At 34.0% G+C, this 23,772-nt stretch overlaps 1 protein-coding gene across 39 annotated transcripts in view; it reads right to left on the reverse strand.

Annotated features, from left to right (window-relative positions):
• Window positions 1–3,430: 3,430 nt before the first annotated feature.
• LOC115218249 (neuroblast differentiation-associated protein AHNAK) overlaps window positions 3,431–23,772 on the reverse strand; it is a 500,913-nt gene continuing 480,571 nt past the window's right edge. For 36 of the 39 annotated variants that reach the window (XM_036508132.1, XM_036508129.1, XM_036508124.1 and 33 more), the window contains 5 exons: window positions 16,912–17,076; window positions 14,230–14,439; window positions 6,289–6,378; window positions 5,382–5,512; window positions 3,431–3,881 (listed from right to left, as the gene is read on the reverse strand). In XM_036508132.1, coding sequence (XP_036364025.1) covers window positions 5,411–5,512; window positions 6,289–6,378; window positions 14,230–14,439; window positions 16,912–17,076 — 567 coding nt within the window. In that variant the 3' untranslated portion in view covers window positions 3,431–3,881; window positions 5,382–5,410. The remainder of the gene's footprint in view (window positions 3,882–5,381; window positions 5,513–6,288; window positions 6,379–14,229; window positions 14,440–16,911; window positions 17,077–23,772) is intronic. The other 3 variants (XM_036508119.1, XM_036508123.1, XM_036508131.1) reach the window with 3 other exon arrangements.

Consider the following 23,772-nt stretch of genomic DNA (forward strand, 5'->3'; position numbering starts at 1 on the left):
TGCCACACAGTAGGACAGAACCCAGAACTATGAGGTTGGGAAGCAAGCTTCTTACACAAACTTTTGTATGGAATCTTTCAAATATGTTGTAAATGCAGAGTTTTATTTCTGTTATTTTGGTATTTTTATTTACCTTTTCACATTCATTAGCAACTTTCATGATCTACATCTTCCAACAGCGTTGCCGTACTGGCACGTGAACAAAACATTCGAGTGAGGTTATTGCCAGTGCTGCTGGACTGAATCCTGTGCAGGTGGCACGTAAAAAACACCATTTGAGCGCGGCCGTTGCCAGTACTGCTAGACTGGCCCTCATGCCGATGGCACGTAAAAGCATTCACTACACTCACGGAGTGGTTGGCTTTAGGAAGGGCACCCAGCTGTAGAAACTCTGCCAGATCAGATTGGAGCCTGGTGCAGCCATCTGGTTTGCCAGTCTTCAGTCAAATCGTCCAACCCATGCCAGCATGGAAAGCGGACGTTAAATGATGATCTCCTCATTATTGATGGCTTGTTAAATCTCCCTGAGAACTATGTTAAGTTTATCTGTGGAGTGCTCAGCCACTTGCATGTTAATTTTACATGTTGGCTGGAACCCTTGTTGCCGTAAACAATGGAATGCCAGTTTTACCTAAAAAGCTAATAAAATGCTTCTCCAGAAGCAACTTACTTAAAACTAGAATCCATGCCTACACGTAACATTCTGATGGCAGATTTCCATTTCTGGTCTATTGCCAATTAAATTAATTATACCTTATGCCAAATAATATAAAATAAGATAGTGAACTAATGAAGTGTAAAAGGTGTTTCAGTATTCATTCCATTCACCAGTGTTCCAAGTTCCAATCATGGCAACAGCAAGATCAAGTAATTGGCAACAACCTATTTGTTGATGAGTGTTCATCTTGACAATCACATGATGGTTGTAAACAAGCATCACCGTCATACAAGTGGGGTTGTTCTTTTCCAGTCTTCTGTGAAAAACAAATGTCTAGCTATGGAGGAAAATATTTCTTTACTTGGAAATAGGTGAGGATTGGTGACAGTAAAGGAATCCAACCATAGAACAACTCTGCCTTGACAAATTCCATGTGACCCATGCAAAAGTGGATGTTAAAATTATGATTTCTTTCAGCTGACAGGGGCTGAATGAATCTGCTATACTCAAGTATCTTATAGTGCCTAATGCTAGACCGGTGTTCATTCTAGAATTCAGTGGTAGTTTAGCCTGGTGGTTGATGTTATTTAAGATATTAGCTCCAATTTATTATTTTTTTTTAATTAAGAGCCCAGGACTTTTTCTACTCACTAATGAAGAAAAAGAAAGAGTGACAAAATGAGACAAAAAAAAACAAATACAGTAGACATTTTAAGAATAAAACAACATTTATTCATTTTGAAGATGTCCAAAAGTAAAAAGCTTCCTGCTTATGTGCCTCCTTTAGTGGCTGTTCTGTAAGATTTTTTCTCTTTTTAATTTTTTTTTTTTTAATTACTTATATGGCAAAATATACATTAGTAATTGCTAGTTTGCAGCAGAAGAAGCAAGCTGGAGTAAAGGAATGGTAGCGACTTTGGAGAAATTCAGCAATGTACAACAAGTTAGTGGCTACTTCAGATGAAATCACTTGCACTAATCGTGACCATAGTCGTAGTTCTGGTTGGTTGAGGTTTTATGTTTTAAAAATTTTTTTTGTGGTTTAAAAAATATATAATATATATATAACAGAGAGAGAGAATTCTACAAGGCAACAATGTTGTGATAGCAAAGTTTGCTTAAGGCATACCACAACACTGGGATAAAAAAAGCTACAGAACTCTTTTTCTGCATTTAAAGTATGGGAATGCTGCCTGGATTTGACTGCTTTTTGAAATAGAACCAGAATTTTTTTTTTTTTGAAAGAAAAAGGGGAGGGGAGGGGATTAATTAACGCTTTGTATAAAAACCAAGCATTATTTCGAAATTTCTTTGAAGAAAAACAAACAGAAAGATGAAATAGAAATACATCTTTGAGAGAAGAGAGAAGAGAGGAGAGAGAGAGAGAGAGAAGAGAAATTAGATGAACAAGCAACTGAAATAAGTATTTCGGCTGTAAAACAGAGATGGGCGGATATGCAACTGGATAAAGCAAAAAAGAAAATAAATAAAAGGCAAGAAATAATAGAAATGTGTAAAAAAAAAAAAAATTAAACAAAGATCTAAATCGTTATTAGATTATTTTTCACAGAAAGAAAAAAAAAAGGAAAGTAGAAATAAAACCTAAATGCTAGCTACAATCCTACCCCCTCTGCCTTTCCAATGAAAGAGCAGCTAATACTAACAGACCCTCCTCACCCAATGTATGTACCTTGCAGTTTTCCCACCCATCCTTTATTTTTCAGGGGGGAGGATAAAAAAAAAAAAACTAAGAAAATATACATCTTAAAAAATAGGAAGTTAAAAAGGTATTTTTTCTCCTTAAGAAGACAAAAAAAAACAAACAAAACAATGTAAATTCCAAAGAGAACTCTTGAAGGAAAATTTAAAAGAATTTTTTTTGTAGTCTTTTCTGCTTTCTTTTAAAAGAAAAAAAAATATAATATATATATATATATAAAAAAGATTAAAAAAAAGTCCAGGCATTTTACTGCAAAATATAAATTAGGACATTGTCCATCAAGCGTCTTTTGGATTTTATAAAAAAGAAAATGCTTGGGCAGAGAGAAACTATGCAAATGGGTGTGTGTGTGTGTGTGTGTGTGTGTGTGTGTGTAAGGAGATGCATGTGCCACACTGATGCTCACCCCCAAATGGAGACTTTCTTTTATATTTCACTTCTGATTATCATCATAATGTCTTTTTACATTATAATCAGAATATGTTTCCTCCATCAACTCATCTTCCAAATCAAACAGATGGAGTGATAATTTACAAATAATATATATATATATATAAGCCACGTCAGATGCCAGGATGAATTTAAGGTACAAGAGGCGGTCAGACTCTGCATAAGTAGTAAGACAACCACCATATATATTATATATATATTATATTGGTTTCAGATACATATACATATATCTGTAACTTTAGATTTTCATTTTCCTCTAACATTGACATGAAACAGGAATTATTATTATTACTATTATTATTAATCATAATAATAATAATAATAATATAAAGTACACCCCCCCAGCTCTCCAACTTTTACCATTATTATGAATTTCCAGTATGTGTGTGTGATTTGTTGTTTATAATTTATGTAACACAAATCCTTTCATACATACATATATATATATATATATATATATATATATATATATACATATATATATACATATATATATATGACAGAACTAGAATTCATGTGGGAGTCTTTCAAAAGACACATTTCCAGACATCATCAGAATGATATCTTTTAGTCTTTACTGCAGATAATTATTATTTTGTTTGTTCCATTTTGTTCTTGTATTTTTCCTTTTTTTAGTCGAAAATTAACCAGAAACTATTGGTAAAAAAAAAAAAAATTGAAATAAAATAAAATTAAAGATGGGAGAGGGAGATGGAGGAGAAAGCGTATGGTGGCACATCGATGGAAGAGTACAAACAAGGAGAGGAGCAAGGGGGCAGAGTTGAAGGTTACTGGGAGTCAGCTATACCAGCAGTTAGAGAGGAGGAGGAGGAGAACTGCCCTAGTCAATTAAGACAAAAGAGAAATAATAATAATGAGGACCGACTAGGAAGTCTGTTATTTTTGTTTTCTTTGAACGTTTGTTGCAGTAGTAATAAAAAAACAGATGATCGTTCTTCAGCCACTTGGCTATGGTTTATAGCAGGCATAGGCATCGAGGAAACGATAAGATGTTGTGAACACTGGTATATCGCACACATTCTCACTGTTACACTGAAAAAAGAAATTTGAAATATATTATTATTGCTTTTATTATCTGTGAAATATAATAACAACTGTTTCAAATTTTAACACGAGGCCAGCAGATTTAGGGGAACGGGAAGGCAATTACTTTGAGCCTAGTGTTTAACTGGTCCTTATTTCATAGACCTCGAAAGGGTGAAAAGCTAAGTTGATCTTGGTGGCATCTAAGTTCAGAATGTTAAGTCAGAAGGAATGCCACTAAGTATTTTCAGCTTGCTGCCATAATAATAATAATAATAATTCTTTCTTATTTTAGCACAACAATTTTGAGGGGTGGGGAAGCTGATTACGTCAACCCCCAGCTCTCAACTGGAACGTATTTTATTGACTCCAAAAGGATGAAAGGCAGAGTCGTCCTCGGCAGAATTTGAACTAAGAATGTAAAACTGGATAAAATGAATGCCAAGCATAATTAACAATCCTTTCCACTAACGGTGAAAGGCCTGAAATTTGGCGGGAGGGGACTAATGAATTACATTGGACGCCAGTGTTTCACTGGTACTTAATTTATTGACTCCAAAAGGATGAAAGGCAAAGTTGACCTTGGCAGAATTTGAACTCAGAATGTAGAGATGGATAAAATGCTGCTAAGCATTTTGTCCAGTGTGCTGACGATTCTGCCAGCTCACCACTTTAATAATAATAATCCTTTCTACTGTAGGCACAAGGCCTCAAAAATTGACCCCAGTACAATACTGGTATGTAATTTATTGACCCCAAAAGGATGAAAAGCAAAGTCAACCTCAGTGGAATTTGAACTCAGAATGTAGCTACAGGCAAAATATCGGTGAGCATTTCACCTGGCATGCTAACGATTTTGCCAGCTCACCGACTTAATAATAATAATCGTTTCTACTAAAGGTGCCAGGCCTGAAATTTGTGGGGAGAAGACTATTCGATTACATTAACCCCCAGTGTTTTACTGGTACTTAATTTATTGACCCTGAAAAGGTTAAATAAAAGCCTGAAAACAAGAAATGGAAGTTTTAATTGAGGCAGCAATAATTGATTCCTATCAATAGCATAACGAGTCAAATGTTTGGTTGATTAAATTGACCTTCAAAACTGATTGGTACTTTATTTTATCAACCTTGGAATGATGAATGGTAAAGTCGACAGCATAAGGTTTTGAGTTTGGAGATATGAAGGTCCTGTAACTAAACACTGCAAGACATTTATCTGATGTTATGAATCTGCCAAAAATCCATAAGTCAACAAGGGAAACTCTATGCAAAACAACAAGGCAGCTTGGATATGGTCAGTTGTTAGCAATCGTAGTCATATTTCTTTTGAATCACGCTTCGGTTGTTTGTTTAACATCCATTTTGCCATGGCTTGGATAGAAAGTGATTTTGAAGTAGGACTTTACAACCAGAGTGGAATGCTTTTAATTGTGACTAACCAGGGTTTTCCAACAACACCAACATAAACAAATTTAAAGAAAGTATAAGGGAGAGTGGCTGTACTTACTGAAGGGTCTCAAACAATACTGAAAGATGTTAGTCATCATTTACTTCTTCAATTTCCCTCATGTATTCTATTTTTTCCACAGACAAGTCAGCGTTCATCTGTGTTACAGAACGGATTGCCTCTGCAAGTGCCTGGAATCAAAGAGCAACACAACAAATTAATCATAGTATTTACTAGTAAATTAGGAAGGAGATAGGTGAATAGATCGAAGTGGAAATGCTTGATTGAGGAAGTAACAAGCCAACCAGAAGGTGTTGTAACTGCAGGCGAATACTGGCACCTCCAAGTAAACCTTATTGCATGACTTGATTAACTCAACAGCCAAGCATAGAGTACATTTAAGAGAGGTGGGTCAGACTTCCAAATAAAATTATATATATAATTATCTGAACAGTGGATCAAAAGTTCAACGAAAGAAATCAAAAAAGACTGAAAGATGCAGATGTTAATAATTTTAAATGCCAACAGTAGATTTGAAAAGCTATTCTAGGAGCAGGTAGTCTGGGTTTTTTCTATCACTCTGGCATTCCACTTTTGAATTTGAGATCTTTTCAAAATTGATTCTTCTTCTAAAGGTTCAAGGGTCATCCTTACTCTCCGTCATCATTGCTTAAGGTCTGTTTTCCATGCTGGCAGGCGTTGCAGGGATTGTCATCCCCTAGAAAAAAACCACCAATAGGTCACAAGCTTCATGTCTTCACCAGGTACAATGCAAATATATCACAGGTTTTGTTCAGAAGAGGGTTTCAGCTCAGCGCTACAAACTTAACGGCTTCCAATTATACACAACTAAGAGTAGATAACTCCTCCAGATGTTTCTTCATTTCTTGCTTCCAAAAATGGTCACAGAATCTTCCCCTCCCTCACACACAAAAAAAGAAACAAACAACACAAAAGCTTTACTCACAGCATCATAATCAATATCATCATTATCACTGGTGATGGTCACTTTCTTTTCTACTCGTGTCTCGATCATTCCATCCTTCTCAGTTCGATACTGAAGTTGCAGGAGGTGGGGGGGGGGGAGGAGAAAAAATAAAACAAAAGAACATACAAAAATACATGAAAATAGAAACGTGGGTTTATTTTGCATTCAGATATTTTCCTCTTCATTTTAAAACAATTTTTATATCAGAGCAGAACAATAAAAAAAAAACAAAATGCATTTTTCTTTCAAATAGGGATAAATTTATATTATAACTTGGTTAAATAAACGTCCACTTGATACAGAAAATTACCAAAAAGCCTAATTCTATATGAAAGTTCAGAAGAATGATTCTAAATCAGTTTGTCCCTAATACATTTCTTTTCTATATCAATCCCTGTAAAACAAGTTATGAAATTATATAACACACACACATATATATATATATATATATATATATATATATATATGTATGTATATACTTATTAAGTAAAATGAGAACAAAAGATTAAGACTTTCGATGTTTCTGTTAAAAAAGCAGTTAATCTAATCTAATTCCTAATTAGAATATTTTAAGTTTTCACAGGGAACAAAAATAATATTGTGTCCTAATTATAAAATCATAATATTATCCCTAAAGTCTGCTTATTTCATAAACTACTCTTGCAGTTCTGAACATTTTGCTTTATATCAATTTTTTTTTACAATTAAAATTTTTAATACCTAAAACATCAAAACAAAATAAAAAGTTTCAGGGTTGAAAAAAAAAAAGAAGAACAAACCTTAGAAACCTGAAGAAGTTTTTTAAAAGGACAGTGCTTAGCACCATTTTAATATTAATTACATTACAGCAAGTCTTCACTGGTTAAGCACGGGTGACATTCTCGTATGAGAGAGTACACATTTAAGACACAGAAAGAATTAAGTGTCTTGCTTAAACACACAGTGAAATGAAGCTAAGTGGGTTGAACCAGGTCTGTAAGTTGTTATAGTCAAGTACCACTCAGTCAAATCTTATTTATTTATTAATTTGAAGCCAGTAATTGAAATGAAGATTTTTGTAATTCATCAGGCAAACATTATCTGGAAAGAAAACAAGGTTCTAATCCAAAGTGACACCAGAGGGCCACTATTTCATTGCTTAACACAAGTCCTGAGAGTCACATGTGAAGGGAAGTAATTCTCAACTGAAGAGTTTTCAGAAAAACATTTCGGGGTGTGGGGGAGCAACTGTACATCACTTAATAATATAATTAGTAAAGAAATGATTCAGCATCATAGAATATCTTGGTTATAAATTCAACCAGTCTGTAATTCAAAGTCCATGAGCAGGTGGATATTCTCGAAAGCTGGGAGCTTATGTTTCTCTCACAGGTACTCTTTGCATTATAAACGATACAATAAATATTACTACTTGAATATTCTTTGAAGTTGCATGCTAAATGGAGCATTCTTTAACTCAAAACAGACAGCAAAATATAGAAACAAGGAATGCTCAGTTTAGTAAGTAAAATAAAATTTAAATCACAGAGAAGTAGTAATATTTATCTAATATAAATATATTCACCCCAGCAACATACTGAGGACTTCTTTCTGTTCATGAAATCATTTACAAATTATATAACAGATACATCACAACTGAGTTTTGCCACAAAATGGCTCTTCAGGTAATTTGAGATAGATGAGATCCATTGTTCTGCATGCATATGTCAATTCTTAAGACAAGAATAGAGATATTCCATTGTGTTACAATGATGGTGTGTTTAAACCATGCAGTGTATGTTTTCATTGCCAACTACATTTACAGGATTCCCAAGGCATGTGTTTGGTGAATGTGAACATGTTTGTGTGTGTGTGTGTGTGTGTGTGTGTGCATCAATGGAAATAGGGTGTGTGGATTTATTTATGTCAGTGTTGGTAGTGTTGAATAGCTTATTTTGAGAGTTTGGTTAAAGATTTTTCTGCACTTGTGTCTAGAACAAAAGTGGGTTGTAACAAGATGCAGGGAGCTTTTGTCCATTTGGTTGTGTGCATATTGGTTGTTGGATGCTATTTCACTATAAGATATTGCAGACATTTTCCTGCTCAAACTAATAGATTTCTAAGAATATATTGAGAGCTATTTGAATTTCTATGTGTAAGATAGAGTCATTTGTCATAATATACAGCTGAAATATTTAGTCATTAAGGCTGAATGTTATGTCTAAGAAACTGACTGCAATCAGTTCACTACATATTGTAATTTAAAGTTCAGTATGGTTGAATAGTTTAGTTTTATGCTTCCTGAACTTATCTGTGAACTGCTAACATAGCTTTGAAGATTGTCACCTCAATAAATTCCTCCATTAGTAGTATGGAATCTGTTGTGCATTAAGCTGAAAATGCATAATTTGATTAAATTTCCAAAGAATCTGAATTTCATGCTGACATCAAAGAGATCTGTGTTATATTAACCAACACAGCTTTGAGTATATGGGAATGACTGCCAATCAATTTAAGAATAAATTATCAACATAGTTACTCATTCTGGATACACAAGCACATACACTGAACCTGTCAAACACTCGCACAAATATGTTCACATTTACTGTCAACAGAATTTTATGAATACAACAGCCAATAAAATCACAAACTGCCCAATTCAAATACACTATCACCATAACAGCAGGTCACCTCTATTCTTGCCATATGTATATGGTGCTTCTCTCACATTACCAGAAGTGCTATATTATGCTGTCACTAATTGTAATATCCACCTATTTATATATAATACATACAATACTCTGCAAATTAACACTGAGTTTGTTTTTTTAATTATATTGGTACTTATTTGTTTTCAATGTAATATCACATAAAAACAAATTCCAAAGAAGCATCAACCAATTTTCATGACATAAGAACAAATAAACTGTCCATGGAAGTGACATGATAAAATATATTAGAATTCAGTGCTTGACCAGCGAGACTGAAAAAGTAGCCAAAATGATAGAAAAATAGATTAAAAAAACACACACACAAAAGCATTCAGTAGAAATAAAAATGGAAGGGCGAAAATGTGAAGCAGCGTTAAAGTAAAAATTGATTGAAGCATACCAAATAGATTCCAGTTTAGATAGAAAAAATGGTAAGAGAACATGTGGATGGAATTTGTTATTGTAAGAACATTTGATTCCAGTAAACTGATAGCAAAGCTAATCCCCCCCCCCGTGCACACAAACAGAATACTATGAAGTATGATGGCATACTGTGATGAACAGGAAAAAAATTGGACTGGGTTTACAATAGAATAAATAAGTGGAGATAATTCCATTCTTTATGTATTTGATAAAGCTGAAGATAACTGAAAAACAGGGAGAGAGGCCAGCATCCTATTTTTCAAGTAAAGTTGTCTAATGAGCCTGAAGGACTGCTTGGAGACACAAAGCCTGTTATATATATCTACCAAACTATTGTTTCCATAGGATGAAGCTCAGTAGCTTACATTTAAATACTGTGAATATATTAAATGATATTTACCACTCACTGGATGGAGTATTTTTTTGTTAACCCTACCTATAATAGAGCAGCAAACTATATTGAGATATATATATATATATATTGTATTTACTTTTCTTCTTCTCAAATATAATGTCAAATGTTGAGTAAAATATGAATTTATTTATTTAGGGAGATTGAAAAGAAATGGAAATATTCTATCTTAAATGTCTCAATGGTTATCAGGAATTATAAAAGGAAACAAATTGTAGGGATGTTTTAACTAATTACAGAAGAATAAGAAAAAAAATTGAAGTTTGCAATTAACTCATTAGAAAAAAATCATTAAGGAATTAAACAAGAATAGATACACATCATTTAATTTGAGCAATTTCAAGCCAACAGGGCAGCCTCTAGTGTCATTGCACCTGCTAGAAATAACAGCTAAATCTCACTTAAATTGCAGCCTGTAGCTTTTTAAAAACATTTTCCAAGAGGATCTTTGGTTAACAAAAAGACAAGATGGAATGCTTGATTATAAGTCTGCTTAGTCATAAGGCTAATATGGGGTGGGGGCTAAACAAAGATAACTATTTAAATTATTCTCAGCAATCAGAAATAATCTAAAGCACTCTTGAAGTAAAAATAGCAGATTGACGATAGCCAATTCTAAGAGTCAGAGACTTTTAAACTAACAGTAAGATGAAGTTGACTGAAACAGCACCAGTCTTTGGTTTATTTTAAAGATGGCACCTGAAACCTTTCTACAGAAGTACTATGGAAGATCTCCCACAAGGTCCTGTCTTGATTGTGGTATGGCAATTTGTGTCTCAATGACCTTGAGAACTATGCCAGCAGAACACAAGCTGCTGATAGAGGGCTTCTTATGTTGGACAGAGGCCAGACTAATAGGGACCGCTTCTTCTCAGAGGTATAAAAATGGGTTTGTGAAGGCGCAACACTCCGACCTACAAATGGCAAAATTACTGAAGCACTGATGACAATTGAAAACTAACAATACTTGGGATAAGAAGGCCTTCCTTCAGGGACACATATCTGGAATGTACAAAGGGGGCAGAAAAGAAGATGCCCAAAAAATAACCGAAGATAGAGGTGTAAAAGTAGGGATACAACTGGGGAGAAGTAGAAAAGACAACCCAGAGTTGAAAACAGTGGCGACATGTCGAGAACCTGTGGTCCACAGGGAGTACAGGGCTTAAGTTGTAAGCACTATGAAAGGAGTCAGGTGTTATTTAGGTTGTCAGTAAAAAGCTCCAGCTGGGACAATAAAACTAAGTAAGAATTTCTTTGGAGATTCAGAAAGCAAGAGACAGTTCAGTATTTTACTCAGGGACAAAACAATGCCTGCAGATAGATTTGAACTACTAATCCAGTGTCATCTGAAGAGAACAGCACCTAACTTACATGACCATTGCAGTGCCCCTCAAGTTGGAATAATAATGACTTCTCCTCCAAGCCTCAGGGTGGCACAAAACCAGTTTATGGAGAGAGAGAGAGAGAGTGTGTGTGTGTGTGTCAATCAATCGGACTGATTTGGTGTTTCATTGGTATTTGTTGATTTCTGACTGAGGCGGACGAAAGAGCAAAGTTTGTCTTAAGAGTGAGTCAAACACAGAATATAATCAAAATTCAATAATATCACCAGGGTCGGTCTCTGATCTGGCATTCTGTGACTAACTTGCTGCCAAAGATGAAATATTTTTAAGACCAAGTAACAACAATCAACATTAAAACAATGCTGATCCAAAGATACCAAAAGTCAGAGATCAAACAAATGGAAGAAAACAAACAAAAAAAAAAACTATTTTTAATATCAACCGAATAAAACTAAATTTTGATATTAAAAAATGATTTAAAAACAGAGGAGAACAACAATGACAGCCAAACAGAAAATGATGAAATACACTAAAGCTGAAGTGAGCAAAACTACAGAAGAAAACAACTACATAAAGAGAACAGGCCACACACACATTATATGTGTGTGTGTGTGTGGCTATACATATATCTGTGTGTGTGAGTTTATCAGAGTACTTACCATCAGTTTACTCTGAAGTTATGTTTTTACCAATTTAAAGAGCTGTATGAAAACCCATTCTACATCATAAAGTAATGTGTGAAGATCTTGTGTCAGTCCAAGTTAGTAAAGCTACATGGAAAGTCAGCTATGCAGACATACTAACCTACCATTAGTTATACACTATTAGTTCAACTAGAGATAATATAAATATATTATCTGCTAGTAGAGCAATGACTAGTTAGTCATACTATTTAGACACTTAGTCCATCCATATAATGTGGGTGTGTTTACATACATATACACACATATATACAGGGTGATTCAAAGTCTCCATACATAGGAAAAATTGATTTTTTTAATAAGAAACAGTTTATAAGATTCCCTGATCTGACCCCTGTTGATTTCTGTCTTTGGGGTCATTTGAAAGGCGTGGTGTATAGCGGAAAGATAAAAGACCTAAATCATTTGAAGGAACGCATCACCGACCCCTTTGCACTCGTGTCACCAGATGTGCTGCTACGAGTCCACGTTGAGTGGGGGCAGACGTATTGCAATGTCTATTCAAAAACAATGGTAACCACAGAGAGACTGTTAGATAGAAAAAAAACAAACTTCTTATAAACTGTTTCTTAAAGAAAGATAAATTATTCCTATGCATGGTGACTTTTGAATCACCCTGTATACACACACACATATATGCATGTGTGTGTGTATGTATATATATATATATGTGTGTGTGTGTGTGTATACACACATATATATATACATATTGTTGAAACTAGGAGCAAACGGTTTTTGCTATCACTAAACTAAAGGCAACAAGGAAAATTAAAAGTAAATTTTTAACTCTTTCTGCAGGACCCTGGTTCAATAGCATCATTTGCAATATGGTAACTTCAACACTGGCAGGATAAAAGAAAAAAAAAACCTCCTCTGTGATGCCTTTTCCTATGAAGCTCAAAATATATATTTATTTTGCTTAATGGTTAACTCAGACCTGATGGTTAGTAAATGCTAACTAACCAGACCAATACATTATTTTATTTCCATAAAGTAGGTAAACCTGTCACAGCCAGGATATGACAGTATAAACATGTAAGACTGAAAGAACACAGCTCCTAAGTTGTGTCAGAATAAGTAATCAACTGTCAGTTGTTTCGCTCTGTATAGTCAGTCTAATCGCTAAACACATTGGAAACCAATGGTATATTTAACCTTTTAGCATCATTCAGATTATTCTGTCAAATGAAATGCTTATTCATTCATATTGTTTGGAATTAATCAGGCATTGTCTTGTATTCCATTATGTGACTGCTCATTTCTAGAATGACATTGTTGGGTAGGTGTGAAGGTCTGGATCTGAGTGGTTTAAATATAAAACAGGTAGAAAATTTAGGCTGAATATGGTCAGTTTAAATCATAAAGGGTCAACCCAGCATTTAAGCCTATTTCATGTTCAAACTGGTCAAATCTAGCCTCTCACACCGATACTACAATGTCAATCTGAAAATAAACAACCACATCATCAAAGTTTCAAAGCCAAGACGTAATGCACAATTAATTCAAAACCATGGGGCTAAACAAGCACCACATTTGAGATTGTTCTATAAACTCGAGACCCTAGTTTGATTCTTAACCATAAATTTATTATAATGTTTTTTGTAGATTTGTTACTCTTCATTAGAATTTGAAAGTTTTATATAATTCTAGAATCCTATATTTTATTTGTAAAGAAGGTCTAAGACAGAATGAAAAAGAATGGTAGCTATTTTGAAAATAGTTTTAAACAAATGGTCAGTCATTTGAATATCAATAATTAATTGGGTAGGGATTCTGTAAAAGGTGGATAAATTCAATAAAAGACCTCTAAGTCCTAATAAACTTGGAGAGAGAAAAAAAAATCAAACCTATTCTCCATTAAAATATAGATGTCAAGCTTGTCAGTAACAACAATATTAACAACAACAACAACAAAAGTATTGATAAATGAATAAAGAAAACAAAAAAACAACACGCAGATCTTTGTTCTGCCAACCAAAATTGTAGTGGTAAAGTTTGCTGAAAAAAAAAAAATTCATTCATTTACATGCCATAGAAAAACTAAGTTAAGCAAGCAATAAAAAAAAAGGATTTGAAAAAAAAAAGAAAAGAAAAACACCCCAAAAGCAGCAAGATGCGGAGAAATGGAAAAAAAAATGTGGGTTTGGAAGGGAATTGAAAATGAAGAGGCAACCAGTTGGGTGGATTGGGGTGGGGGAAAGAGAGATATTTTAGAAGAACCATCCGTAGCAAGGCAACAACAGCAAGCATTCAAATTGGCTTCTACAGTTTTTTTTTTAAATCTTGGTTCTTTTTTTTTGCTTTTTAGTTATAATTTTTCCCATTTTTTTTGTTTTTCATGATGAACTTACAGTAGTTGTTTCAATCGTCTGTGTTTTTGAACTATGAGCTTGCGAACTGACCAAGACCCCGTCTTCAGACATAGGCTGGCCTTCTACACCCTCTCTTTGGTAAGACACTTTCCTCGTCTCTGTCTTTACTATGGGCACATTCTTGGTAGATATTGGCATTTCACTTAAATCTGGGGTATATTTGATACTTTCCGTTGCAATTGTGGGGGGCTGTAGGAGACGAAAGAAGACTTATTGGAAAAAGGTACAAGGCAAAAGCGTTAAGCAAGAGGCAAGGTTATGTTTATTGCAGAAAGGAGTTGAACTTTAGGATGTCAGGCACTGAAAGACTTTCTAGGGTTCCAGGAGAGAAAAACATACCAGATAGATTTCAATATTGAATGGACTCGTACTAGGAAATGCTTAGTAGTTACAATGGTTATTGAAGATTTAAACTGCTATCATATGATATGATATGTTTATTCACTCCGCACTAATGTGATCTGGTGAGATCTTAGTACTTAGCAAATCTATTAGTATTGTATTTTCCATGCCAGCATGGGTTAGGCAAATGGATTGTTGAGGCAATGGTTTACAGCCAGATGCCCTCCTTGTTGCTAACCCTTACCTGTGTTTTGCAGGTAAACTATTATTTATTTCACATATCTTTGAAGACATGACACAAATGGCCTAGTGGTTAGAGCAGCAGACTCGTGGTCGAGGGATCGCAGGTTCGAATCTCAGACCGGACGATATGTGTGTTTATGAGCGAAACACCTAATCTCCACGTGGCTCCGACAGAAGGTAATGGCGAAACTTCTGCTAACTCTTTCGCCACAACTTTCTCTCACTCTTTCCTCCTGCATCTTGCAGCTGACCGGCATCCCGTCCATGTGGGGAACCTATACGCCAAGAAACCGGGAAACCGGCCCTTATGAGCCAGGCAAGGCTCGAGAAGGAAGGAACACGACACAAGCAACACTGCTTTCACAGGGCAACTTTTGTAGACCCTGAAGGCAAACAAGTGTGCACACACATGCATCTGTGTGTGCGTATGCATATTCCTACAATCGCAGAGCAAAAGGACTTCAGAGTCAATAAACATCCCACAAGGAGAGATAAGCATTCATTAACAAGAATAAAAATATCAATATATGCAAATGATATTTTTTTTTTCTTAGAAGGAGAGGGAAAACAATTCATTCTATCAAAATATCAGGCGTTTAGTAACTTTTCACATGCTGAAGAATGCAGTATCAAAATTAAGTTGGAAGGAAGACTAGAAATTAAAAATCTTCATTTAAAAAATATTAAATGACAAAGAAAAAAAAACACTCAAAAAGAAGGGGAGGGAGGAGAGAGAGTGATTAAAATAGTTGAAATCTAAAGAAGTAGGTTAGATTGTAACAAATTTCTGAGATATGCTATTATTACTCTAAGTGCTATTATTACTCTATTAATATTATTTAATAGTGTCTCTATATCTACATAATATTTTCTAAAAATCAATTTATTCTTATTCATTGGGTTTGTTTGCATGCAAAATTCTTTTTCTTTTTCAAGAAAGAAACTAACAAACATCAATAAGTAATTAATTCAATCAATGTGTATTAAGAATAAAATTAGGTAAAACTGATATGAAAGATTGGTGTAGTGCATGCAAAGTTAGGTCTTGTTTCTAGAAAACAAGAACACAATAACCTCAAATTCCCATCTTGTCAAAGAAAGATTCCCACTACAAAACACCTTGGTTTTATACAATTTAGTTAAAATTGTAATGTATTATTAATAGAATATGTGAAATAAAGTGCAAAAGTATTTTAAAAGATAGAGTGATAAATGGAGCAACTCTTTTCTGCAATGTGCAATTAAAGCAGGGGAAAAAAATGTTTGTCTTAAACTTCTTTTCTTCATATTATTTTTGAGTCTTTCTTTTTTTCATGTTATATATTAAATATTGTACACACACACACACGTATATACATGTATATAAATATACACAGACATATACCTATGTACATACTGACAGGTATACATATATATATTATACAAACACACACGCAGCATATATATATATATATATATATATATATATATATAATATATATATATATATACATATATATATATACATATATATATATATATATATATATACATACATATATATATATATATACATACATATATATATATATATATATATATATACATATATATATATATATATATATAATACATATATATATATATATATATATACATATATATATATATATGACACTTGCAACAGCCACATAATGCACCTAGACAATAGGTGTAATGGGAAGGAAAAAAATGCAAATTGAAGTGTTGATCCAGAGAAGGAAAATGTGTACAGTATTAAAAAAAAATGGTAAAGAAACGGGCAGAAAAGCATCCATGAAAGGAGATAAAACATGAAATTAGGAGAAAGTTACTTTTAAAAATTGGAAGGATTGAAAAGTTTAGGAAAATGCAAGAAAAATATTTCAAAAGGTAAAAAGGAAAAAATGATCACCGCAAACATCACCACCACCATAAAAAAGGTAAAAAAAAAAATACCACCACCACCACAGAGCTCTAAAATCATCATCATTACCACCACCACCATTAACATTGCTACTACTACTACTGCTACCATTACCATTACCATCACCAGCAGCCAATACCAGCTGTACTTACTGGGCTCAGACGACCACCCTGATATGGATGGGTATCAAGCTGGTCCTCAGGATTGCTTCTGGTGTACTTAGGCGGAACAGGTGGAGGCTTTTTGCGAAGTCCAGTTTGTGGATCCCGGATGCCATTCACTAGGCCAAACTTGCTGCCGAAACCAGCTCTAGTTGTCTGCGTTAAGACAAACATGGACATTTCTGGATAGATTTATTTCTGGATAATTTTATTTTCAAGTGCATCGTGTGCCAAAGTGTTAATAAAAGTTAGTGCCATGTGCAAATCGCTACCGCGAACAAGGTAAAGATGAGGGGAAAAAAAAGGGAGGGAAAAAAAAAAAGGCCACGGCCATTTTTAACTCCCTGCATGCAACCATTTGCACAAATTTTGGCACAATACGCTGCAGCCAACATTCAATGATATTCACAACCCACCCCACTTGCAGTCATATGATTCCATGCTTCAAGTTAAATGGCTTTTGCTTTAAACGCAAAAAAAAAAAAATATTAATAAAACCCAGTTAGTCAAATATTTCTTAGTAGCGGAGGGGGATGTGGGGACACAAATGAAGCAACTAAAATATTGCGGTGTGTAAACTATGTACACACACACAAAATACGTATAAGTGCAGATATTATTATCAAAAGAAACAAGATCAATTAGAAACAAATAAACTTGGAAAATGATTCAAAAATAAAACAAAGCAAGAATAGTCTGAGAAGGAAATTGCCAAAACCCATTCTAATATAATTCTAAGACCATGTAAAAAGCACCAAGTTATCAGCTTATGATTTCCATTTGCTTCAACAAGTCACCCTCTGTTACCTAAGCTACACTAACATAGACACTCTCACCACAAATCTAGGGACTAAGTCATAACAAACATTCAGTATTGAAGCTGTTGAATCCTAAAGAGAATGATAAATTACTTGGATCTTTTCCTTTTGAATGGCAGATGTCAACACAATTTCTAGGTAACTAAACACTTTTAAAATTCGTATACTGGTAGAATGTGTTTATAAAACATCATTTTCCCTTGGTTTTATTGAGAAAATTCTATAGTTTGTAAGATATTTCGTCTGAAAATCCGAGCATTTCAGCAATTTTAACCAATCGATTACCTCCATTCAACTAAAATCATTTGCTGCGTCTAAAACTGAAACATCCTGTAACTAGCCCTAAACCTCCCCACCAACCCTAATTTTTTTTTTCTTAATTGTTAAATTAATTTAATTCCATTGCTTTAGTTTTTTTTTACACACGTAACAAATTAACAATTAAGAAAAAAAAAATTTAGGGTTAGGGTTAGGGGGGAGGTTTAGGGTTAGTTACAGGATGTTGTCTCAGTTTTAGACGTAGCAAATGATTTTAGCTCAAAGGAGAGCATAGGATTGGTTAAAATTCGAAAAATTAAACTACATTAAACAAACAAATTACAATTTTCTTAAGAAAGCCAAGAGAAAAAAATGTTTTATTTTGACACATTCTACCAGTATACGAAGTTTTAAAGTGTTTAGTTAACTAGAAATTGTCTGCCGTTCAAAAGGAAAAGATCCAATTACCTTAATGTAAAATAAGGTCTCTGCACCCAAAACTAAACAAGGCACAGTTGCGTTAAGACCAATCCATTTGACTTTTCTGATGGGAGTATTAAAAAGAATCTTTTGATGAAAATGTGACTATCAACTATGGAGAGGGAAGTAAGGATGATTTCTGGAGAATTAAGTAGATGAGAGGCAAATATTTTTCTGCATAGTGGATCGGTTGGTGTATTTTTGGTTAACACAGCCAGAAAATCCTTGTATTTCTCTTCTGCTAAGGTTAATACAATTAAATGCTCTGCTTAATCATAACTAAAATAGCCATAATAAAACAAATTCACAACCAGTGGAATGGTGGTGCAACATTTTACCCACTTAAGTCACTTCACAATTTTTGCAGTAAAATCATGTTTGATATAATATATTGTTTGGAGGATAAATTACTGACAGGCATCAGTTGCATAAAAAAAAGAAAAGAATAATTCCCTGTGGGACGCATCGAAAAGTTAACCGGAGAGAATTATGCAGTGAAGAATAAACACTATTGGTCTTTTCTATTGCACATCCAGTCCCTTTTCTAATAATAATAAACATTGTGTACAGTGCTCAGGTGCACTACAACTCATCTAAAGTGTATATATAATCAGGTGTAGTTTCGGCAGATTTCAGAAAGCATGAGGGCCTTAAAGGATGCAGTGTCATGGCAGTCAACAACTGACGCAGGCAGTTTATTCCATGCTTCAGCAACTCAGAGCGTGAAAAAATGTTTCCGAAAGTCATGGGAGCTGTGTTGTTTTCTGACTTTGTAGGCATGTCCAGATTACCTAAGATCAGCAATTTTTTTTTAAAATGGAGAGAGGAACGTTGACGGATTAAATCCTACATGTAAAGTATCTCCTCAAACTTACCAGCATCATACCATTGATTGGTAAAATATAGTAAATCAGACTTGCTTCCTAACAACTGATCAGTTGGTTTTGATAAGCATTTTTTTAGGAATGATGCCAAATAACAATTTGAACAAGGTAAGCTGATGAAGATTTATTACATCATCTCAGTTTTCCACACGTTTCTTTTCTCATCTTGAGACACATTTCATATAAATAATCTAATTTAATACTGACTTTTATGTCACTGAAATTATTTTAACAATATTCAATCAAAAGAACATTATTGTTTACTCTACAGTCATGGCCTTACTAACCATCATCCTAAAACCAACCAACCAACCATGAAGCCCTACCCTCTCCCCACCATGTTTTTTTTTACTGTACTATGACATCTGTTCAAAATTAACAGATATATATGTTTGCTTCATCATCTCAAAGTGGTTCTCCATTGCAGATTCCAACTAAAACAATTTACGAAAACAGGTTCCCTTTAAAATATTATACTTCCCTACTCTTCCCCCAATCCCTCCAACAAACAATACTACTCTCAACCAACTAGTTGTACTCATCAGTAAAGAAAGACCCAACCACCTCCACCAACCAAAGGCTACACACACTAACCTGGCTCAAACTAAAATTCATATTCCATTTTAGCTGGTATTTTCTTTAATTTCCCTTATACACTATGTCAACTGCCTTGTAGTGAACAAGAGTGCTGATACTTTATGAAGAACTGTAAAACAGTTTTATGATACCAAAGCAAGCCAAAGAATACAAGAAATTTATACAGGCATCTAAGTATCATACTTAATGTATATACACTATTTATAGGCCAGTTATTGTGGTATTCCCAAAAAGACAACATTCCTTGTGGGTCATGCTGTGTTAAAAACACTATAATAATCTGGTATATGCAATTCAAGCAACATTAAATTAAAATAGCTATCTAGGTATCATAATGTAGATACATTGTTGACAGGCCAATTACAGCATGTCCATAAGAGATGGTATCTCAAGATGAATACTGCAGTAACTGGCCTATCAATGGTGTATATCAATTAAGTATGGTACATAGATGACTATTTTAATTTAATATTGCCTCAATAACAAATACTGGAGATATATGTGTGTCTAGAATTTGTGAACTGAAGATAGTCAGTGATTATAACAGTTGGGGAATTGTGTAAATTAAGAGGGGTGGGCACAATAAAAGTTAATAGTTTATTCAATGTCTACTACTTACGTTTTTGTATTAGTAAAATGATTTTAAAAAAAAAAGTAGAAAGTGGGTGTGTGTTGAGGGAGAAGCCATGGTTAAGGTCTTAGTGTTTTGGTTTCCATTTCCAGACCGAAACCAAAGCACTTGGGAAAAGGGTGTCTATTTCATAAGTTCCAATCATCTCACAGGTAAACTGGGCTCTTAACAACTTATGGAAGAGAAATCACCATTGTTATTATACTAAGGGTGTTTTTGGAAAGGAATAGCATGAATGCTACAATTTATATATCTCAAGGAAAAGGGGAAGATTTTTCTTGTTTTCCCCACCTTGTCAATAAAAAAGAAAAAAAAAAGAAATGGCTAATCTGTAATGGAAGAGCCACATCTAAATGGAAGGTGACTTCAGTATAACTCAAAACACACCCGAAAATTAATCTTCAAAATTTAAATTAACAATATTTAATTTTAGCACTATATATGTATTAGCATTATTTTTATATTCTTATATAAATACTATGTTATTTTAAAACCTATTGTTATACAAATATTGTTATTATATGCATATTGTTATAAAAATATTATAATGGAGTGTTATAAAATATCAGGTGTTAGAAAAAAAAAAAATAAAAAGTAAATTTTTCTCCCTGATAAAAACAAAAATATAATATTCCGTGCAAAATGAAATAATTTGTTACAATGAATGTATTAGCTTAAAACAACATGGTCTGAACAGTGAATTTACAAGAGAAAAAAAAAAACAAGAAAAAACAACAACAACAAAAGAAAAACGTTTTTTTAAGGATTTGTATCATTAAAAAAGTTCTATTAACAAAATATCAAATCTTTCAAACTTAGAAATACAACACAAATAATTTCTGAAATATTTCAAAACAAAATCCATTCTAGCCAAACATCAAATATAAGAATTAAGGCATGGATATTCTTTAAGTTTGCTCAAACCAGCAAATGCAGAGAATGTGCCTAGCAATGCAGATTTCACATGCAGGAATAGATATAGCACATTATTTGGGAAATGTCACAGGATATGCATTCTGTGCAGAAATATTTTAGTATGACAGCCCCACTTTCATCTTTCTAAAGAGTTCTATATAGTTCCTTGAATCTAGTTCTGTCCCCTCTATGTTACCTAGCTCATAAACCTGTACCATTACATAAACATTTGGTTTAATCCCTCCTGGGGTTTCCTTCTAAGGACTAGCCTATAAGAGTTCAGATTGAACCATAAGAGCATCAACGCACCCCAAGTATCTCTAGGCACTAGGGTAGGTTTAGAAAAAAGCAAAAACAAAACTGTCCCCTAAGTCTCAAGGGGTTCTTAATGATCATTATTTAGATATAGCTTCATGAAAGCAAAAAAAAGAAAAAAAAAAAAAAAGAAAAGAAAACTAAATCAGCCCCTTGGATGGGGGTGTTGGCTCATATCTCAGATTAACATTACCAAATGATCTGAGAACAAAGTATTCCGTTTAGAAAGCTGAAACATCTGGAGCAGATCTGAATTCATGACCCAAGACCGAGTAATCCAGGACCTTAGATCCAGTGGGTTATTCAAATTTTAAAGGGCTTAATCATTATACTTCCATCCTTAGACATACTGCATATGTGTGTGTGTGTGTGTGTGTGTGTATACAGATCTATTATCATCATTATTTAACATCTGCTTTCCATGCTGGCATGGGTTGGACGGTTTCACTGGAACCAATAAGTCACAAAACTGCACCAGGTTCTAGTTCGATTTGGTATTGTTTCTACTATGGCTGGGTACCCTTCCTAATGCCAACCACTCTGAGAGGGTAGCAAGTACTGTTTATGTGCCATCAGCATGGGTGCTATTTACATGACACTGGCAAAGGCCATGGCTACTATTTCATTTGGCTTGACAAGTCTTCAAAAGCACAACATATCACCAAAGGTCTCGGTCACTTGTCACTGCCTCTGTGAGGCCTAATATTCAAAGATCATGCTACTGGCAACAGCCACGACTACGATTTCACTTGGCTTCTAATATGAAACTAGCTATTCAATCCCAGTTACATGAACCATAAAGAAATTTAATTAACGAATGAAAATATATCACAAATCATTGAAAAAATAAAACTGTTTGTTAGATCATAGACTTGATAAGCACTTGAGAAACTTTGCTTAATAATAATAATAATAATAATAATAATAATAATCTTTTCTGTTATAGGCACAAGGCCTGAAATTTGGGGGGAAGGGGCTTGTTGATTATATCAACTTTAGAGCTTTACTGAATTTATTTTCTTGACCCAGGAAGGGTGAAAGTTAAAGCTGATTTCAGTGGAATTTAAAAATAGAACGTAAAGACGGACAAAATGCTGCCAAGCTTTTTGTCCAGTATGCTAATGATTCAGCCTGTTCACCACCTGAATAACAATAATAATAATAATAATAATTCTTTCTAATTTTGACACAAGGAAAGCAGTTTTGAGGGTAGGGGGCTAGTGAATTATACTGACTCCGATACTTTATTTTATTATTTTTGAAAGAATGAAAAGTAAAGCTGGCCTTAGTAGGATTTGAACTCACAACATAAAGGGCCAGCTCACTGTTTTTAATAGTTCAAAATTTTGCTAGAAGACCAGCAATTTCAGTGGGAAGGGTTATTTGATAACACTGACCCTAGTACTTGACTGGTACTTGATTTTATCAACCCCCACTAAATGATGAAAGATAAAATTTGCCTTGGTGGTATTTGAACTCAGAACGCCAAGTGCTGGAAGAAATAATGCGAGGCATTGTTCTGACACTCTAATGACTTTGCCAATCTATCAACCTAAAGCTAATAATAATTGTTTCTGACATAGGCACAAGACCTAAAATTTGAAGGGAAGGGGGTTAGCCAATCATATCAACTCCAGGGAGCTGAACAGAGTGTGTTAAGTGACTTAACCCTTTTGATACCAGCCCGGCTGAAACTGGTTCTGACTCTATAGTACAAATGTCTTATTTTCATAAGTCCTGAATTAAAATCTTCCACCAAACCTTAGTCACAATTTAAGTTCCTAACACTAGCTTAATGATAACTAAGTTATTTTATTAAATTCTTTTTTATATTTAAAATAATTGAAAGAAACACAGAGCAGCTCAAAATAAATACGGTAGTGAAAGGGTTAACTGAATACCACAAAATATTTTGCCTTTTGATCAATACTCCCAACCCACCACAAACACCTTT

This window comes from Octopus sinensis, linkage group LG13, assembly GCF_006345805.1.
Source record: "Octopus sinensis linkage group LG13, ASM634580v1, whole genome shotgun sequence".
NCBI classification, from domain to species: Eukaryota; Metazoa; Mollusca; class Cephalopoda; order Octopoda; family Octopodidae; genus Octopus; species Octopus sinensis.